Raw genomic sequence first — 17,702 nt, forward strand, 5'->3', positions numbered from 1 at the left:
AGGAGGGATCTCCTTTAGCCCTCCTGAGGGAAGGCATTCAACTGAGTCAATGGAGGCATCTCATCCTGGCTCTGTGGTCCTGGGGCTAGAAGGGGTCTCAGCTCCCTCCCATGCAGACCACAACCCCCAGGATGGGGATTCCTCTTGCATAGTTCAGGTGTGCACAAAACAGGCACCTGCATGTGAGCTTCTTGTCTCAGCTCCCATGGTAATTAGTGAAGATGAAGGCCATGAGTGAGCTGCTCAGACACAAACACCTGGTGACATTTGAGGTGCCAGAGGTGACCAAGATGCATGCTGGTCACTGTGAGCTCTAATGGAGCATCTGGGGGCATCACCTTGGAGGCTGATGGGAAATTCCATTGGCCAGATGAAATGACAGCAGATGCCCACATGTAGGACAACTGAACCTGTAGATATTCCTTACGTCCTGGGCAGCCTATAGAGGTCTTCAGCTGACCAAATGCAGCCATGTGCCATAGGGAGAGCTAAGTCTCTCTCTTTCTGTTCTCCATCAGCTGTATTTTCTACATGTCCTTCAAGTAGAATGGCAGTTTTGTCAAGTGCATCCCTTGCACTCTAATTGTGCACTCTAATTGACCTAGTTCAGGCCAGCTGAATCTTAATTTAATAGCCAAATACAGGCCTGTAGTGCTATGTGAGATGCCAGGATGCTCCAGCCCAACTGCATGCAGCTGACATGGACAGCACAGGGCCTGTACAGGAACCCCCTCCCCATTCAGACTCATTGTGCGACAGGCACCACCCAGGGCATCTCAGACAGATTCGGTGCCTTTGGGCCAATGTCTGAATCCCACCACTGCACTGACGTGAGGTCTGTCCCTTCTCTCTCCAGCAGATGCTGGGCAGTGCATGAATACCAAGCACATCACACCAGGGTCTACACTCCTGTGCATTCCCTCTCAAACTCTGCTGTTCTTCTGTCCCCCATCGTTTAACCATGCCCTTGATGTCACAGACATGCATCAGGCTGGTGATTTTCATTCTGCCTCTATCACAGCATGTCCACAGCCAAGGGCACTCTCAACATCATCTCTTCCTTCCTGTGATTCACCTCCACCACAGAGGCTGCAGAGACGCCACAGACAGCAAACCCCTCTCCTGCTTGGACTGAACAGCTCTGTTTCTCTTTGGCCTTGCAGAGAGCAGGGTTTGCCGCCTTTGTGGGCACCTCATTTCTTCTTCACATTGCCATCTGCTCTCCACTCCAGCATGTCTCTGCTCTGAAGCAAAGCCTTTGCACGCTTGAGGTCTTGGGTAGCAGGTTTCCCTCTTGCAAGTCTGCTCTCAGCCCAAAGGTGCCACAGCTGAGGTGCTGCAGCCCAGCCATGCACCCATGCCCTCAGCCTGGGGCACAGGCAGGAGGAGCTGGAGCTCTGCATGCAATCCCTTCATCCCACCTGGAGGGAATAACAGCTGAGGCGTGTTGGGACAGCTGACATGATTGGGGTGCTGTGATGGGTGGGTAGAGGATCATCAGGAGAGACAGGCCAGAAGGATGAGGAGGGAGGTGTCCCCAGTGTGAAGGAGCTGCTTAGATGTGTGAAGCTCCTCTGTGGGATGAACAAACTGGGTGAGCCCTTGTGGGTGAGGGTCAGAGGAGAGAGTGGTAAGGGTGACATTGTGGTGGGAGACAAAGAACCCGTGGAAGTCCCCCTGCAGACTTTCATTACCCTGGCATTCACTGGAAGGAGACCACAACAGCATGCAAACAGTCCTGGAGGTTTCTGGGGGGGTTTGGGACACAGCTTGGGACACAGAACTTTGTAGCACAGCTGCCAGATTGGCCAAAAATGGTGACACTCGCCTGCATCTGTTACTCTCACAGAAGGCAGAGCTGGCCATGGATGTGAAAACCAGTGTCAGCCTTGGCTGTCGTGACCATGCAAGAGTGGGGTGTCACCTCCCAGGGGGAAGGAGAACAGAAGAGTGCAGATGCTAGCCCTCAGAGCAGCAGACTTTGGCCTGGTCTTGTGACTTTAAGTGGGGGATCCCCTATGAGCGGCACAGAAGAGCAGCAGAGCTCAGTACAGCTGGTCTGCAAGGACAGTGTCTTTCAAGTCTGAGAGTGTGCAGACCAAGAGTCAGAAGAACAAGCAGAGACCTCAAGACAGAAGCGTAGGGAACCAGCAAAGTCATGGGGGAAGCTCCATAGGAAAAAGGCAGCATACAAGAGGTGGATGCAAGGATTGAAACAAAGGAGGAATTCAGAAATGTGGTTGGGTTTAGGAAAGCCAGAGCTCCCCTAGAGTTGACACTTGCAAGGGAGTTCAAGGGCACAATGTTACCACTTCAGGAACAGTTAAAGAAGAAATGAAGTCAACATGTGGCCACTGCTGAATTGAGTTAGGTAGGCGTAGATAGGTGTGAGGCACTCTTGGCCTTTGTCTTCACCAGCAAGGTCTCCTGGTTCCGTGTGCCTAAGAGGCAGAACCCCAGGTGGAATCCAGCAGTGGATGGAGATCAAGTCAGGGGTTACTTAGGTAATGTCAGCCCTTCATAGTCCCTTGGACCAGATGGGATGAATCCAAGGCTGCTGAGAGACCAGGCTGATGTCATAGCAGGGCTCCTCTGCTACATTCTGGAAGGCCATCATGACTGGAGAAAGCCAAAGGCAAATCTTGCATACATCTTCGAAAAAGGCCCAAGGGCTGAGCAGGGGAGTTACAGGCTGCAGCGACAGAGGCCAGGGGCTGCGTGGCTGGGCAGCAGCTCTGTGGAGAAGGCTCTGGTGGTCCTTGAGTTTCCTTAGGCAAAACATGAGCCAGCAGAGGATCCTGGGCTGTATGAGCAGGGCTACAGGCAGAAGAAGTGATTCTCCCCCTCCGCTTGGCACTTTTTACACCACATCCAGAATCCTTGCCCAGGTTTAGAGCCTGTGCAATGACAGTGAGACATGGGCAAAGAGGAGCCACGTCACTGGAGGGCCACTAAGATGGCAATCCTTCCATTACCCTTCAAGTGTTTGTGTGATTTCCCCAACAATACCAGTATCTGCAACAACAACAACAACAACAAAAGCACTGATCTGCCTAAATATAAATACCTGCAGTGGAGCAGTCTGCATCCATGGTAGCCACTTTGGGCAATGTCAATTAAATCAGTATTTGCAATATAGGGCATGATGCCCAATCCAAAAGTACATACCAAAAGCGGTTCAGAATAAAGGCTGCTGTGGTTTAACTGGGCAGGCAGCTAAACACCATGCAGTTGTTTGCTCACTTTCCTCCCTGCAGTGGAACAGAGGAGAAAATTGGAAAAAAAATACCAAAACCGTGGGTTGAGACAAAGACAGTTGAATAGGACAGCAGAGGAAGATAAAATAATGGTGATAATAATAATAATAACAACAACAACAATAACAACAATAAAAGAATATACAAACCAGTGATGCACAATTCAATTGCTCACCACCTGCTGACTGATGCCCACCCCGTCCCCGAGCAGCGATCGCTGCCCCCCAGCAGACTCCCTCCGGTTTCTTTACTGAGCATGACGTCATATGGTATGGAACAGGCTTTTGGCCAGGTTGGCTCAGCTGTCCTGGCTGTGCTCCCTCCCAGCTTCTTGTGCACCTGGCAGAGCATGGGAAGCTGAAAACTCCTTGACTAATAGAAATACTACTTAAGTAAACCCTCAGTGTGTTCTCAGCATTATTCTCATCCTAAATCCAAAACACAGCACTCTACCAGCTACTAGGAAGAAAATTAACTCTAATCCAGCTGAAACCAAGAGGCTTGAGTACTATCAACTTCATTGCTAAAAGAGAGGGAGATGGAGGGATCTCAGAGCTTCCTGGTTCCTGTAGAAGATTTCAGGCCTCCAAGAAAGGAGCTGAAGATAACAGTTTTCAACTAGCATAGCCTTTAGATCATTTCACGTGTGAGGGATCTGCTCCCCCATTTCAGTCACTGGCACCCAGAAACCTCACCTGCTTTGCCTTCCTCTCCTCCCAAAGCCTGACCAAGGGATGGGAGGAAAGGCAGCAAAAAGAGTGTAGGCCTCTGTGAATCAGCTGGGGTCTGGCACTTGGAGGGCCATGGTGTCATCCCCTTGTACACCCCATAAAGAATCAAGCTGGGAAGTGAGTCTGCAAGTCTGACTCAACAAGGTCCATGGACAGGCAAGGCTGTGTCTATGGCTGTGTCTGGAGACCCGTACACCTCCAGCATAGATCCAGCTGGGTGAAAGTGGGCATAAATGGTGTCCAGGGCCCATGGACAGAGGTGGGGGTGGAAGCCGCAGGTAGTGCTGGTCAGGGCTGTGAAGGTCTATGGATGCTCTCAGGGCTCTGACAATGCCCCCATGGGATCCCACCTGCCAGTGCCCACAGGAGGCCAAATTCTCTTTCCCTGATGTGCAGGGTCTGCTCTGTGCTTCTGTCCTTCCCCATGTCCCTGGGGATCTGGAGACCACAATTTCATGGCCACTACAGCCTTCAGGTCTTCACATGCCTGACCAGCTCTTCCTCTTTTGGGAGTACTAGACCCAGGTGAGCAGAAGACTGGGTGGCCCATGCAGAAGCTGACCAACACACAAGGCACCATCTAACCTGTAACATGTCCCATAGAGACCCTCCATATATCTGAGCTGCCCTCACATCACACAAGGCATCCCCCACTTCTCATCTCCCCTCTCAGTCTCTCCTCATGATGCTGTATCTCCATTACCACAAAAGCCATGGCAGCTGTCCTTCCCCACCTCACCTCTTATTCCCCTGATGTCACAGCTCTGTGATGGCACACAGGGCTCCTGCTCTCTGTGCCCCAGGCTGTGGGCTTTGGTGCCCATTTGGGCTGCAGCACCTCAGATGTGGCACCAGGGCCAAGGGCAGACTTGTCACATGGAAACCTGGTCCCCAGAGGTGGGAGCCCGTGTGTGGCAAGGCTTGGCTTCCCAGCAGAGGCATGCTGGAGTGGGTGGCAGGTGGTGCCATAATGATGGATGAGGTTCCCCCACGGAGAGCAAAAGCTGCAGTCCCCAAGGGCAGAGAGCAAGAGGCCTGGGCTGTGCAGCCCTGGCAGGAGAGGGCTTTGCTGTGCCAGGTGACTCTGCAGCACCGTGGGGCCTGTGCCAGAGGTGGAGCTGAGCTGCAAGAAGGACAAGGTGCTGCTGAGAAAGTCCCTGGGGAAGGACAGCCTGTGATCCAGCCACACTGTGGACATCATGCTGAGGGCTGACTGGACAGAAAGCAGCTCTGCAGAGAAGGATCTTGGCATCCCGGAGGAGAAGCAGCTGAGCAGGATCTGAATTGCACCCTTGCGGCAAAGGCCAACAGCGTCCTGGGCTGCATTAGGAAAAGCCTTGCTGGCAGATGGAGGGAGGTGACCCTTCCCCTCCATTCAGCACTGGGGAGGCCCCATCTGGAGTGCTGTGTCCAGTGCTGGGCTCCTCACTACAATAAAGATGTTGACCTACGAAAGCAAGTCCAGCAAAGGCCATAAAGCTGTTTTAAGGGACTGCAGCATCTTTCATAGGAGGAAAGGCTGAGATGTGGGACTGTTCAGTCTGGAGAAGAAAAGCCTCGGAGGGATCTTATTCATGCATATAAATTCCTGATGGGATAGCATGAAGACCAGGGAGCCAAACTCTTCTCAGTAGTTCCCAGAGACAAGACAAGGGGCGATGGACACAGCTAAAAACACATGAAATGCCATCTGAACCCAAGAAAGCACTTTTTGACTGTGAGGGTGGTCAGCCACTGGAAAAAGTTGCCAAGAGAGGTTGTGGAGCCTATATCCCTGGAGATATTCCAACCCCAGCTAGACAAGGTGCTCAGCAACCTGCTCTAGCTGACCCTGCCTCACTTGGAGGGTTGAACTAGATGATCTCCAGAGGTCCCTTCCAATCTCAACATTTCCATGATTCTGTGAGTATGAAGGAGAAAAGTAAGAGAGAAAGAAAGGAACAACGCCTAGCCTTGACTGCAAATACAGTGGGATCCCATGGAGAGGACCCACGCTGGAGCATGGGGAGAAGTGTGAGAAGGAAGGAGCAGCAGAGATGTTCTGTAGTGACTGTTAGCCCCCTCTTCACCATCCCCTCTGCTCCTCATGGTGATAGGTAGGTAGAAGAACTAGAAACAATGGAGTAATTTGAGCCTGGGAGAAAGTGTGAGGGGAATGGTCTTCAATATTTTTGTCATTGTTTCTCACAATCCAAATCTTTTTATAATTGGCAACAAATGAATTTGATCTTCCCCAAGTCAACAGGTCTTTGCCCATGATGGTATTCGGTAACTGATCTCCTTTACTTTATCTTGACCCATGAGTTATTCCATCTTATTTTCTCCCTATGTGCTGTTGAGTCAGGGGAGTGAGTGGGCAGCTGGGTGGGTGTCTGGCTGCTGGCCAAGGCTAACCCACTACAGAACCACCACATCAGGACTGCTGCGTCCAACATGGGGCTTCCCAGCACAAGAAAGACCCTGACAGATTGGAGCAAGTCCTGCAGAGGCCAGAAGGGTGGCTGGGGCCTGGAGCACATTATGGACAAGGAGAAGCTGAGAGAGATGGGTTCTTTAGAAATCGTTCAGAACAAAACACAGGAGCAAGAACCCCGGCCGGTTGGTGGGATCTCAATCAATGGAGATATTCAGTATTTGTTGAGACAAGGCCATGAGCACCTGTTCAAACTGGATCTGTCTAAGAACGGGCTTGGCTGAGAGACCAGCTGTGGCAAGAGCTATGGGGCTTGTGCGCAATAAATGTCAGTAGGAAACTGGTTCCCTTTTTCTTAATACTGGTGGTGGAGTTGGGCATCACTGAGCCCCGGAGGAGGATGGGAGTGACCATGCAGGAAACGTCCCTTCTCAGGGTTGGGGTGTACGAACAGAGGTGGAAATGGCTGGTGTGTGGCACTGATCTGGGACAGTTTTCCCAGGGCAGCTTCCCCAGGATGTCCAGGGAATATCGCACAGACCTGGCCCCTCTCTTCTGCACCTTTGGTGCCTTGCTTCCTTCACCATGATGCCTGACTCTGCACTGTCAGCACCCTGCTGGGGGCCCCCACCCTGCACACTCACACAGCTTAGCTCTACACTGGGGCTTTCCTCTCCCAGGCACTTCCCAGCCCAGCCCAGCCCCTCCCCAGCTCTCCCCACCTCCCCTGCCCCCTCCCCAGCCCAGCAGAGCAGCCCAGCCTGGGCTGGCCCCATGGCAGCGCCCACCACAGGGTGCTGCAGATCTCTGGGCACTCACCCCACAGCCCCAGCCCCTCTGAAGGGCACAGCAGGTCCGGGGGGCAGAGCGGAGGGGGTTCAGGCTCCCCATCAGCGCCAGGGCTGGTATGGCCCCAAGGGCATGAGGAAATGGAGGCCAGGCACTCTCTGGCTCTGCTGAATTCATATTGTAGGTGATGCCCAATCCTGACTGAATTTGCCCCTCCTCTGCTCCCACCAGCCCCACTCCCCAGGACGGCATGAGAGTCCTGAGGCTTCTCAGGCAGCTCCTGCACCTCTCCACTCTCCCTTTCTTCTGCCTGCTGGGCTCCTACTGACTCCCATGGCAGAGTCCTTGTTTTGCATACCTCAATTTAATCATAGAATCATAGAATCGTGAAGGTGGGAAAGGACCTCAGAGATCATCGAGTCCAACCTCATAACCCAACTGCCTGGTCCACCTCTAAGCCATGTCCCCAAGCACCACATCCACACGATTTTTGAATACTTCCAGGGACCATGATTGGACCACTTCCCTGGGCAGTCTGTTCCAATGCCTACCCACTCTCTCTGGGAAGATATTTTTCCTAATATTTAATCTAAATCTCCCCTGGCACAACTTGAGCCCATTTCCTCTCGTCCTATCACTTGTTACCTGGGAGAAGAGACCGACCCCCACCTCGCTACAACCTCCTTTCAGGTAGTTGTAGAGAGCAATAAGGCCTCCCCTCAGCCTCCTCTTCTCCAAAATAAACCACCCCAGCTCCCTCAGCTGCTCCTCGTAAGACTTCTCCTCTAGACACTTCAACAGCTTCAATAGCTTCATGTTTTGCTTTTGGGGGAGTTCACATCTGAGAGCCTTTCACCTTCTGAGCCTCCATTCATTGCAACCCCAGGGCATGTGGGGAGTCCCCATCCTCTCCTCTCCTCACCCCTCCAGATTCATTTCCAGGGAGTCTGGTATACGCCATCACTCCTGTCATACATGAAGAAACGTGAAGAGAGAAAGGGAGCTCATGGACCATCTCCCCTGCGCCTGGACACCAAGAAGAGAGCTTTTAAATCCAGAACATTAGGTCCAGTGGAACCCAATAGTACCATGATCTTAACGCCCAAAACACTGAGAACAAAAGGAGATCAGACTCTTCAAAAAAACAATTCCTTGGACATTTTCTTGGCAGCAGCTTTGGAGGAAGAGCGCAGCCTTCAGGCACTGGACCTGGGAGATTTTGTTTTATTGAAGACCTGCTCTTGGGCATGCCACATCTGACAGAGTGTTGTGCAACTCAGGGAAAATAAGATCAAGCCTCAAGACAAGTAGCATAAGCCCAGAAAATTATCTATAAGCAGGATTATCATGAGAGAAGAAAACAGACTCCTGGCCTAAGAAAGACTCTGGCAAATGTGCAGAGAAGGGAAGGCAGGTTATTGTCTGTGAAACAGCATCCATTGGGCCAGTTTCCATAGTGCATCCTTGAGCTCCTGGTTCCTCATGCTGTAGATGAGGGGGTTCACTGCTGGAGGCACCACAGTGTACAGCACTGCCACCACTAGGTCCAGTGCTGGGGAGGAGATGGAGGGGGGCTTCAAGTGGGAAAATATGCCAGTGCTGAGAAACAGGGAGACCGTGGCCAGGTGAGGGAGGCACGTGGAAAAGGCTTTGTGGCGTCCCTGCTCAGAGGGGATCCTCAGCACAGCCCTGAAGATCTGCACATAGGACACCACAATGAAAACAAAACACCCAAATACTAAACAGACACTAACCACAAGAAGCCCCACTTCCCTGAGGTAGGCATGTGAGCAGGAGAGCTTGAGGATCTGGGGGACTTCACAGAAGAACTGGTCCAAAGCATTGCCTTGGCAGAGGGGTAGGGAAAATGTATTGGCAGTGTGCAGGACAGAGTTGAGAAACGCACTGCCCCAGGCAGCTGCTGCCATGTGGACACAAGCTCTGCTGCCCAGCAGGGTCCCGTAGTGCAGGGGTTTGCAGATGGCCACATAGCGGTCGTAGGCCATGACAGTGAGAAGACAGTATTCTCCTACAATGAAGAAGACAAAGAAAAAGACCTGTACAGCACATCCCAAGTAGGAGATGGCCCTGGTGTCCCACAGGGAATTGGCCATGGCTTTGGGGAGAGTGGTAGAGATGGAGGCCAGGTCTATGAGGGAGAGGTTGAGGAGGAAGAAGTACATGGGGGTGTGGAGGCAGTGGTCACAGGCTATGGCGGTGATGATGAGGCCGTTGCCCAGGAGGGCAGCCAGGTAGATGGCCAGGAAGAGCCAGAAGTGCAAGAGCTGCAGCTCCCATTTCTCTGCAAATGCCAGGAGAAGAAACTCATTCATGGAGCTGCCATTGGACATCTGCCACTTCTGGGCATGGAAACTGCCAAAAGAGAGAAAAGAGAAAAATTCAGAGAATCTTCTCTGAGCCAAATTTCATTCATTCATTGTGAAATGCCTAAGGGTGCCTTTCCTTCTTGTGCAGGACTGTTATGCAGCTCGGAGGCTTCAGCTGTGGTTTGTGCTGGCTGAGTGTGCTGTGCAGAGCCGTGGCCTCTCCCCAGGGGCTCCTGAAGGGTCAGCCCTGCTTTCCAGCAATGACCCATGGAGGCAGCAACAGCCCAGGGTGTTTGGAGGGAGGCTTCCTGGGGAGGAGTTCCCTGTGCTGCACTAGAGCGGAGGGCAAAAAGCCCAGAAGGAGGCTTTCTTCCCCAGAGGAAGGTGGGAGATGAGGTGCAGCAAATGTGTCTCGTCACAGAGGTTGCTCTGGAAAAGACACTGGCCTGTCCTGGGAGCAGAGGGGTGCTGTGCCAGGTGCAGAGTTCAAAACACCTCTCCTTTCCAGCACAGCTCTGCAGAGTATGAGGAAGAGGACAGGGCAAGGATGCTGATTGGCATGGGCAGATCGGGTGCTCTCAGACATCTCCAAGGTCCTACAGGAGAGCTGTGCCCTTCTGCAGGGATGCTCACAGCCCTGCAGGACTCCCTGTCCAGCATAATCAGGTGTCTTAAGGTGCTGTCTGCTAAGGGAAGCAGTGCCTCATTGCCCAAGCACTGAGTGCAGTGTCTCGAGCCTGGAAAATGAAGAGAGGCCTTGGGCACCTTGGTCCCATGAAAACACCTCCAGGGCAGCGCCCTCCAGGTCAGGGCCAGAGCAGGCACTCCACACCCCCGCCCCTTGCCCCACACCACCACCGTTCCTGCCAGGGACCCCACGAGCAGGAAGAAGAGCAGCACAAGCAGGTGGAGGACCAAAGCAGAACTCTGTGACTCTCCTCCTAAGGGAAGCAAGGAGAGGAGAGGCGGCCGGGCACTCAGGAAAGCCTTCTCCTTACCCAGCAGAGCACAGCACCTGCCAGTTAGCGAAAGCCCCGGGCAGTCGCTCGCAGCCCCTTTGCCCTGCAGAGGGAAGCGGCCACGTGTCAGGAGAGATGCCCCTCTGCTGTGCCAGAGCTCTGGCTGCAGAGGAGGCAACTCCTGCCCTGGACCACACAGCCTTGAGGGCAGAGGCTGTGCTGGGTGGGAGACGAGAGCAGGGGTCTTGCGCAGAGGCAGGTGTCTGCATTGGAGGGGATGGCAGGGAGCTTCCCAAATTCTCCCTCCCATGCCCTTTGGGGTTGGAGGTTCCTAGAGCTCTCTGCCCATGTCTCTGCTGCCTGGAGCTATCCCTGCCGGGAACTGTTGCTCTGCCCTCCAGTTTTTCCCTGTCAGGGATCACAGACCCCATCACCCACTCCTGTCTGCTCAGCTCTGACCTCAAGAAACCTCCCAGCTCCAGGCACTCTCCAGAGGTACTCCCCGCTTGCAGGCAGGAAGGAGCAGGTCAGAGAAACCCTGCTGAGGCCAGCAAAGGTGATGCTGGTGCTCTCTGGAGGTAGAGGAGTGGATGCAAGCAGTTGCCTTGCCTCCTACCAGACCTCCTGATCTCTCAGGGTGGCAGCTCAGGACTCTCAGGCTCCCTCTCCAAACGCAGCAGCGCCTTTTCCCCTTTTCCTGAACAGCAGGAAACTGAAAGCACAGCCTCAGGAAAGCTCTTTAGCTTTCAGGGATCCCCTGCCTTGCTCTTCCTCTGCAAAAGTCCCCTCTGAAATGCCCTGGGCAGCTCTGGCTGCACCCCCTGCCTTCACCCCTTCCCCCTGGTCTAACATGAGCCCCTGGGCTGGGAGGCCTCCTCACAGACCCTGCAGGCTGGAGCCTATGAACGCTTTCGGAGACCCTTCCCGCAAGGGCAGCTGCATTGCCCTGCACCAAGAGACTTACCGTGGCAAGGGCTGCAAAGGTTTCTTCCCTTGCAGCTCCCCTCTCTCCTCCCACTCCAGCCTGCCTTTAATCGCGCTCTGCCCTACTCCTTTGCCCAGAGCCCTGCTGCGCTTGGCAGAGGAGTTGCTCCTTGGCAGAGCTGTCTCTCTGCACTGCTGCCTGCTTACCAGGAGCTCCCTCCACCCCAGGAGCCTGTCTCAGCCCCGGAGGAGGGGACCTGCCCAAGACGTCACTGTCTCTGCCCCCACCCCACTCGGCGCTCCCTCCAGGTGTCCCTGGGGCTCTCCAGGAACCTGCTTGGGAAGAGACTGAAGGAATCACCGCTGTTGACTGTCTCACCTCTGCAGAGATGTTTCTTTGCAGCAGTGGCCTTGCTGCTCTCCGAGACACAGTTAGGTCTGAGAATCCCCCTTCCTTGGCCCATCATGAGACAGGACACCTGGAGACTGCCAGGGAGGCATCTCCTTTAGCCATGCTGAGGGAAGGCAATCAGCTGAGTCAGTGGAGGCATCTCATGCTGGATTTGTAGTGCTGGGGCTGGAAGGGACCTCAGCTGCCTCCCATGCCTGCCACAAACCCCCAGGAGGTGGGAATCCTCTTGCTTCAGTCGTGGCATCTGTTAAAAATAGGCACCTGCACTCCTTTCCTACAGTCCCATGGTCATGCCCCTGTCACTCCCGAAACACAGATGGGTTCTGCCCCTTTATAGCTTGATGGCATGAGGGTACACTGTGTACTGGTGTCCATTAGAGCCTTATACTCCTGCGGGTCTCCTGTGCCAGGCCATCGAATCCACACAGTCCAGTAAACCCTGTTGTCCCTTTTCTTCCACCTGGCTGGAGGTAGGGACCCCTCTAATCCTGGTCATAGCATTCATAGAATCATAGAATCATAGAATGGTTTGGATGCGAAGGGACCTTTAAAGGTCATCTAATTAAACCCCCCTGCAATGGGCAGAGACATCTACAACTTGATCAGGTTGCTCAGAGCCCCATCTAGCCTGTCCTTGAATGTTTCCAAGCATGGAGCATCTACCACCACTCTGGGAACCCGTTCGAGTGTTTCACTCCCCTCATCATGAAAATTTTTTTCCTTGTGTTCAGTCTAAATTTACCCTCCTACAGCAGCCTTCTCTTCTCCAGGTTGAACACCCCCAGCTCTTTCAGCCTTTCCTCATAGCAGAGGTGTTCCATCCCTCGGATCATTTGTGTGGCCTCCTCTGGACCCCCTCCAACAGGTCCATGTCCTTCCTGTGCTGAGGACCCCAGAGCTGGACACAGGGCTCCAGGTGGGGTCTCACCAGAGCAGAGTAGAGGGGCAGAATCCCCTCCCTCGACCTGCTGGCCACGCTTCTTTTGATGCAGCCCAGGATACAGTTGGCTTTCTGGGCTGAGAGAGCACATTGCCGGCTCATGTCCAGCTTTTCATCTACCAGTCCCCCCAAGTCCTTCTCCTCAGGGCTGCTCTCAATCCCATCATCCCCCAGCCTGTACTGATACTGGGAGTTGCCCCCACCCAGGGGCAGGACCTTGCACTTGGCCTTGTTGAATCTCATGAGGTTCACGCAGGCCCCCTTCTCAAGCTTGTCCAGGACCCTCTGGATGGCATCCTGTCCCTCGGGAGTGTCACCTGCACCACTCAGCTTGGTGGCATCTCAAAACTTGCACTCAGTTGCACTGTTCGTTTCCTTGATAAAGATATTAAACAGTACTGGTCCCAGTATGGACCCCTGAGGGACACCACTCGTGCGTTGGGTATCTCCAGGGGTGGTCTCCACTCTAAGGTGGGCTTTGACTAGATGATCTCCAGCACCTACAACCTCTCTTCTTCCTCTTGGATTTGACCTTGAAGCTATCTCAGGATTTCTGATGTCTCCACTGGAGGGGTTGTCTTCTCAGTCAACACCCAAGGTTGAGCTTGAGACCTTCTAAAGATCTAATGGCCACCTGGCACCACCTGAGGAGGACAAGCCTTGAGCCCACTCAAGGTCTGGTGAAGACCTGGACAGAGGCTTCCCTCCAAGGAAGGCTAGATGAGGTGAGGGGGAGTCTCAGCCAAGGGCTGAAGGTGCTGGGGGAGGTGGGGCTGGCCCACAGCAAGGTGAAGGTCAAGAAGCGGGGCTGCAGCTGGGGCCAGAGGACACATGGGGCACGGCATAGTGGAGGGAAGGGAGGGAGGGGTATGGACAATGGACGCACTTAGGGGTGCCAAGGTTGAACTTAGGGGTCCAAGGGGGCCCTTAGGGGTCTGGGGGCAGTTAGGGGTCTGTACAGGGATGAGACCCAGTCTATAAGGTTAAAGAGATCCAGTTTGTACGGGGACAGGGCCCAATCTCTACTGGGATGGGGCCAGGGGATCCAGTTTGTACTGGGATGGGGCCCAGGCTGTACTGGCAGGAGTTAAAGGGACCCAGGTTGGACTGTGATGGGACACAGCCTGTACTGGGAAGGGATCATGGGATCCAGGTTGGACTGTGACGGGACACAGCCTTTACTGGGAAGGGATCCTGGGATCCATTTTGTACTAGGACGTGCTCGGTCTGTAATGGAAAAAGATAAAAGGATGCAGTTTGTACTGGGACAGGGCCCAGTCTGAGCTCGGCAATGTTAAAGGGATCCAGTTTGTACCGGGATGACGCCCAGTCTGTGCTGGGAAAGGGGACTAAAGGATCCAGTTCCTACTGGGACAGGGCAAAGTCTGTGCTGGGAGGCATTAAATGGATCCAGTTTGTACTGGAAGGGGGCTCAGTCTGTACTGGGAGGGGTTAAAAGGAACCAGTTTGTACTGGGACAGGGCCCAGTCTGTACTGACAGGTATTAAATGTGTCCAGTTTGCACTGGGAGAGGCCCCATTCTCTACTGGGAGGTGTTTGAAGGATCCACTTTGTACTGGGAGGGGGCCCAGTCTGTACTGGGAGGGGTTAAAGGGAACTAGTTTGGACTCGGATGGGGTCCATTCTGTAAAAAGTCTTAATTTCCAGCTTTTCATGATTTTTTAAGAAATTTTGCTGATCCCTGAGGGATGCTGCTAGTATCTGGCTCCTCGGAGGACTTTGTACCACTGACAGAATTTGTTCCTGATCGTCCAGCCAACTTCCCACCCACCGCATCATTCACTTCTTCAGTCCAGATGTCAACAATCCTCTCCAGGGAGACCACGGGAAACCACATGCAAGGACTTGCAAAAGTCCAGGTACACAGCATGCCCTTCTTTCCCCTCCCACATGGGTTCAGCAATCCTTTTCTTGTCCTTCAAGTGATGGAGATAGCTGCAAGAGCATTTGCCCTGCCACCTTCCCAGGGGCTGAGGTGAAGCTGACCAACCTGTAACACTCCCGGTCCTCCTTCTTGCCCTTCTTGAGGATGGCTTTGATATTTGCCTTTTCTGAGGACCTTGCAACCTCCCTGATCTCTCTGCCCCTGCCAAGATGTTTGAGAGAGGTCTCATGATGACACCAGCCAGCTCCACCAGCCAGCTCCACCAGCACCTCTCTGCTCCTTCCCACACCAAAAGCCTTCTTCATATCCCACCCTTCCAGGGGAGTGCCCAGGACACAGCACACGCCAGTCCAGGTCCTCTGGGCTGGCTCAGAAGAGAGCCAGAAGTGATTTCTTCCTGCAGGCCCACAGCTCCAATGGTTTCTCTGCGCAGCTCACAGCTTCCCTGAGCATTTTTCTCAGTGCCCCCCAACCTTTCTAGTCCACAGGCTTAGATGAAGGGATTGAAGAGGGATGTGAGGATGGTGGAGAAAAAGGGTTTTGTCAAACTGTCTCAGGAGGGCTGTTCTGGGCATCACACCCCCAAGGCCGAGGGTGTCATAGAAAACAGTGGCACCAGTGAGGTGAGAGGAGCAGGTGGAGAAGGCTTTCTGCCTGCCCACGCTGGATGGGAGAGCTGCCCCGGGGAGGCATCTCTGATGCACACAGGATGACCATGTGAACAGGAAGGGGAGGATGGGGTCTAAAAAGCAGGTTATGAGAGCAAAGAGCACGAGTGTCACAGTGTCACTGTGTGAGAGCTCCAGCAATGGGGTGAAATCACAGAAGAAGTGGTCCACTCCCCTGGGACCACACAACTGTATCTGGGACACAACTGAAATTATGACTGTAGATGACAGAAATGCCCCTAGCGAAGGGGCAGCTGCCCTCTGGAGACAGACCTGCCAGTTCATGAGTCTTGTAGAGAGCAGGGGGTGGCACACAGCCCAGTACTGATCGTAGGGTGTGGTCACCAGTACTAAACACTCAGTGCATGCAAAAGGTGCAGGAAACAATACCAGCACCGTGATGAGCAGAGATGGTGCTGTCCCCAGTCACGCAGCTGGCCATCAGCTGGGGCAGGGTGGTGGGTCTGTAGCAGATCTCCAGGGAAGACAAATGGCCCAAGAAGAAGCCCATGGGGGTGTGCGGATGCTGGTTTGCCGCCACGTGCATAATGATGAGGGTTTTCTCGAGCACAAACACTATGCAGGTCATGAGAGAGAGGGAAGAGATTTGCCTAAGGGTTGGGAATGTTCCCCATTCCGTAGGTATGGGGGACTCCATCATGGCCCCATTGCCCTTTCTCCACCTATGAGGAAGAATATTTGGTTCAGTTTTAGTTGCTTGGGTCTCAGACAGACAAGTCAATGCAAGTACATTTATTTTGTTTAATTAGAGAAGGAGTATAGCTCTTTATTGACACAGTCGGTGGGTCAGACTAGTGAGGAAGAGAATGAAGTAGAAGTGGGGTGTCCACATTTCTTTGTGGACAACATTATCACAAGTTAAAAAAGCAAGAAAAGAAAAAACTTACCCAACAACAATGATAACAACAAAAATTAATCAAGAAAGGCTGGGCCTGTTATGAGTTACATTATGAGTCATATGTGGAAGAAGATGGACACTCTATAGCTCCTGGAGAACATCCAGTCATCAGTTTCCACATTGCTTCCTTGAGCTCCTGGTTCCTCATGCTGTAGATGATGGGGTTCACTGCTGGAGGCACCACCGAGTACAGAGCAGCAACCACTCGATTCAGGGATGGGGAGGAGGTGGAGGGGGGCTTCAGGTAGGCAAATGTGGCGGTGCTCAGAAACAGAGAGACCACGGCCAGGTGAGGGAGACACGTGGAAAAGGCTTTGTGGCGTCCCTGCTCAGAGGGGATCCTCAGCACGGCCCTGAAGATCTGCACATAGGACACCACAAGGAAAACAAAACACCCCAAAAAGACAAAAGTACTAAACACAAGAAGCTTAAATTCCCTGAAGTAGGCGTCTGAGCAGGAGAGCTTGAGGATCTGGGGGATTTCACAGAAGAACTGGTCCAGGACATTGCCTTGGCAGAGGGGTAGGGAAAATGTATTGGCAGTGTGCAGAAGAGCATAGAAGAAGCCACTGCCCCAGGCAGCTGCTGCCATGTGGACACAAGCTCTGCTGCCCAGGAGGGTCCCGTAGTGCAGGGGTTTGCAGATGGCCACATAGCGGTCATAGGCCATGACAGTAAGAAGAAAATACTCTGCTGAAATGAAAAAGACAAATAGAAAGAGCTGGGCAGCACATCCTGCATAGGAAATAGACCTGGTGTCCCACAGGGAATTGGCCATGGACTTGGGGAGAGTGGTGGAGATGGAGGCCAGGTCAAGGAGGGAGAGGTTGAGGAGGAAGAAGTACATGGGGGTGTGGAGGTGGTGGTCACAGGCGATGGCGGTGATGATGAGGCCGTTGCCCAGGAGGGCAGCCAGGTAGATGGCCAGGAAGAGCCAGAAGTGCAAGAGCTGCAGCTCCCGCGTGTCTGCAAATGCCAGGAGAAGGAACTCGATGATGGAGCTGCTGTTGGACATTTGCTGCCTCTGTGCATGGGGACCTGCCCAAGGAGGTAAAGGCAGTGAGAAGTTAGGGTAGAGTTCTCTGAGCAAAGCCTATTCCAGTTCTCATGGAAACACCCCAGACTGCCTTGCACCTTTCAGGGAGACCTTTGGCAGGTGACTTTCATGAGCTCTGGTTGGTGCTGGCTGAGGGTGCCGTGTGGAGCAGGGAGCTCTGCTGTGCGCTCTGGAGGGGTCAGCCCTGTCCTACAGCAATAGGTAATAGCAACATGGGGTGATCTCAGATTAAATCCACTTTTGATATCAATGAGCTTTTCAGCATTGTTGCTCCCATTTCACCCAACTGCAGAGCAGAGCCGAAGGGATTTTGTTTTGTTTATCTTGTTCTAGTTGCCACAGCACAAGTGAGAAGTGCTTGTAAAGCAGAAATCCTTGGCACTTCTGCTGTACTCCAAGT

General features: G+C 53.3%; 2 protein-coding genes across 2 annotated transcripts; both read right to left on the minus strand.

The window, feature by feature from the left end:
* Window positions 1-8,605: 8,605 nt before the first annotated feature.
* LOC309603248 (olfactory receptor 14I1-like) lies at window positions 8,606-9,541 on the minus strand (the record flags this gene model as incomplete). Its single annotated transcript, XM_082338136.1, has 1 exon — window positions 8,606-9,541. One exon carries the CDS (start codon window positions 9,539-9,541, stop codon window positions 8,606-8,608), a length of 936 nt encoding a protein of 311 aa, XP_082194262.1.
* A 6,753-nt stretch (window positions 9,542-16,294) lies between these two features.
* On the minus strand, window positions 16,295-17,260 carry LOC309603221 (olfactory receptor 14C36-like; the record flags this gene model as incomplete). The annotated part of the gene is made up of 1 exon (XM_082338119.1): window positions 16,295-17,260. The coding sequence occupies one exon, from the start codon at window positions 17,258-17,260 to the stop codon at window positions 16,295-16,297; it is 966 nt and encodes a 321-aa protein (XP_082194245.1).
* Window positions 17,261-17,702: the final 442 nt, after the last annotated feature.

This window comes from Platalea leucorodia (assembly GCF_965183815.1).
Source record: "Platalea leucorodia genome assembly, contig: HAP1_HAP1_SCAFFOLD_24, whole genome shotgun sequence".
Lineage (NCBI taxonomy): Eukaryota > Metazoa > Chordata > Aves > Pelecaniformes > Threskiornithidae > Platalea > Platalea leucorodia.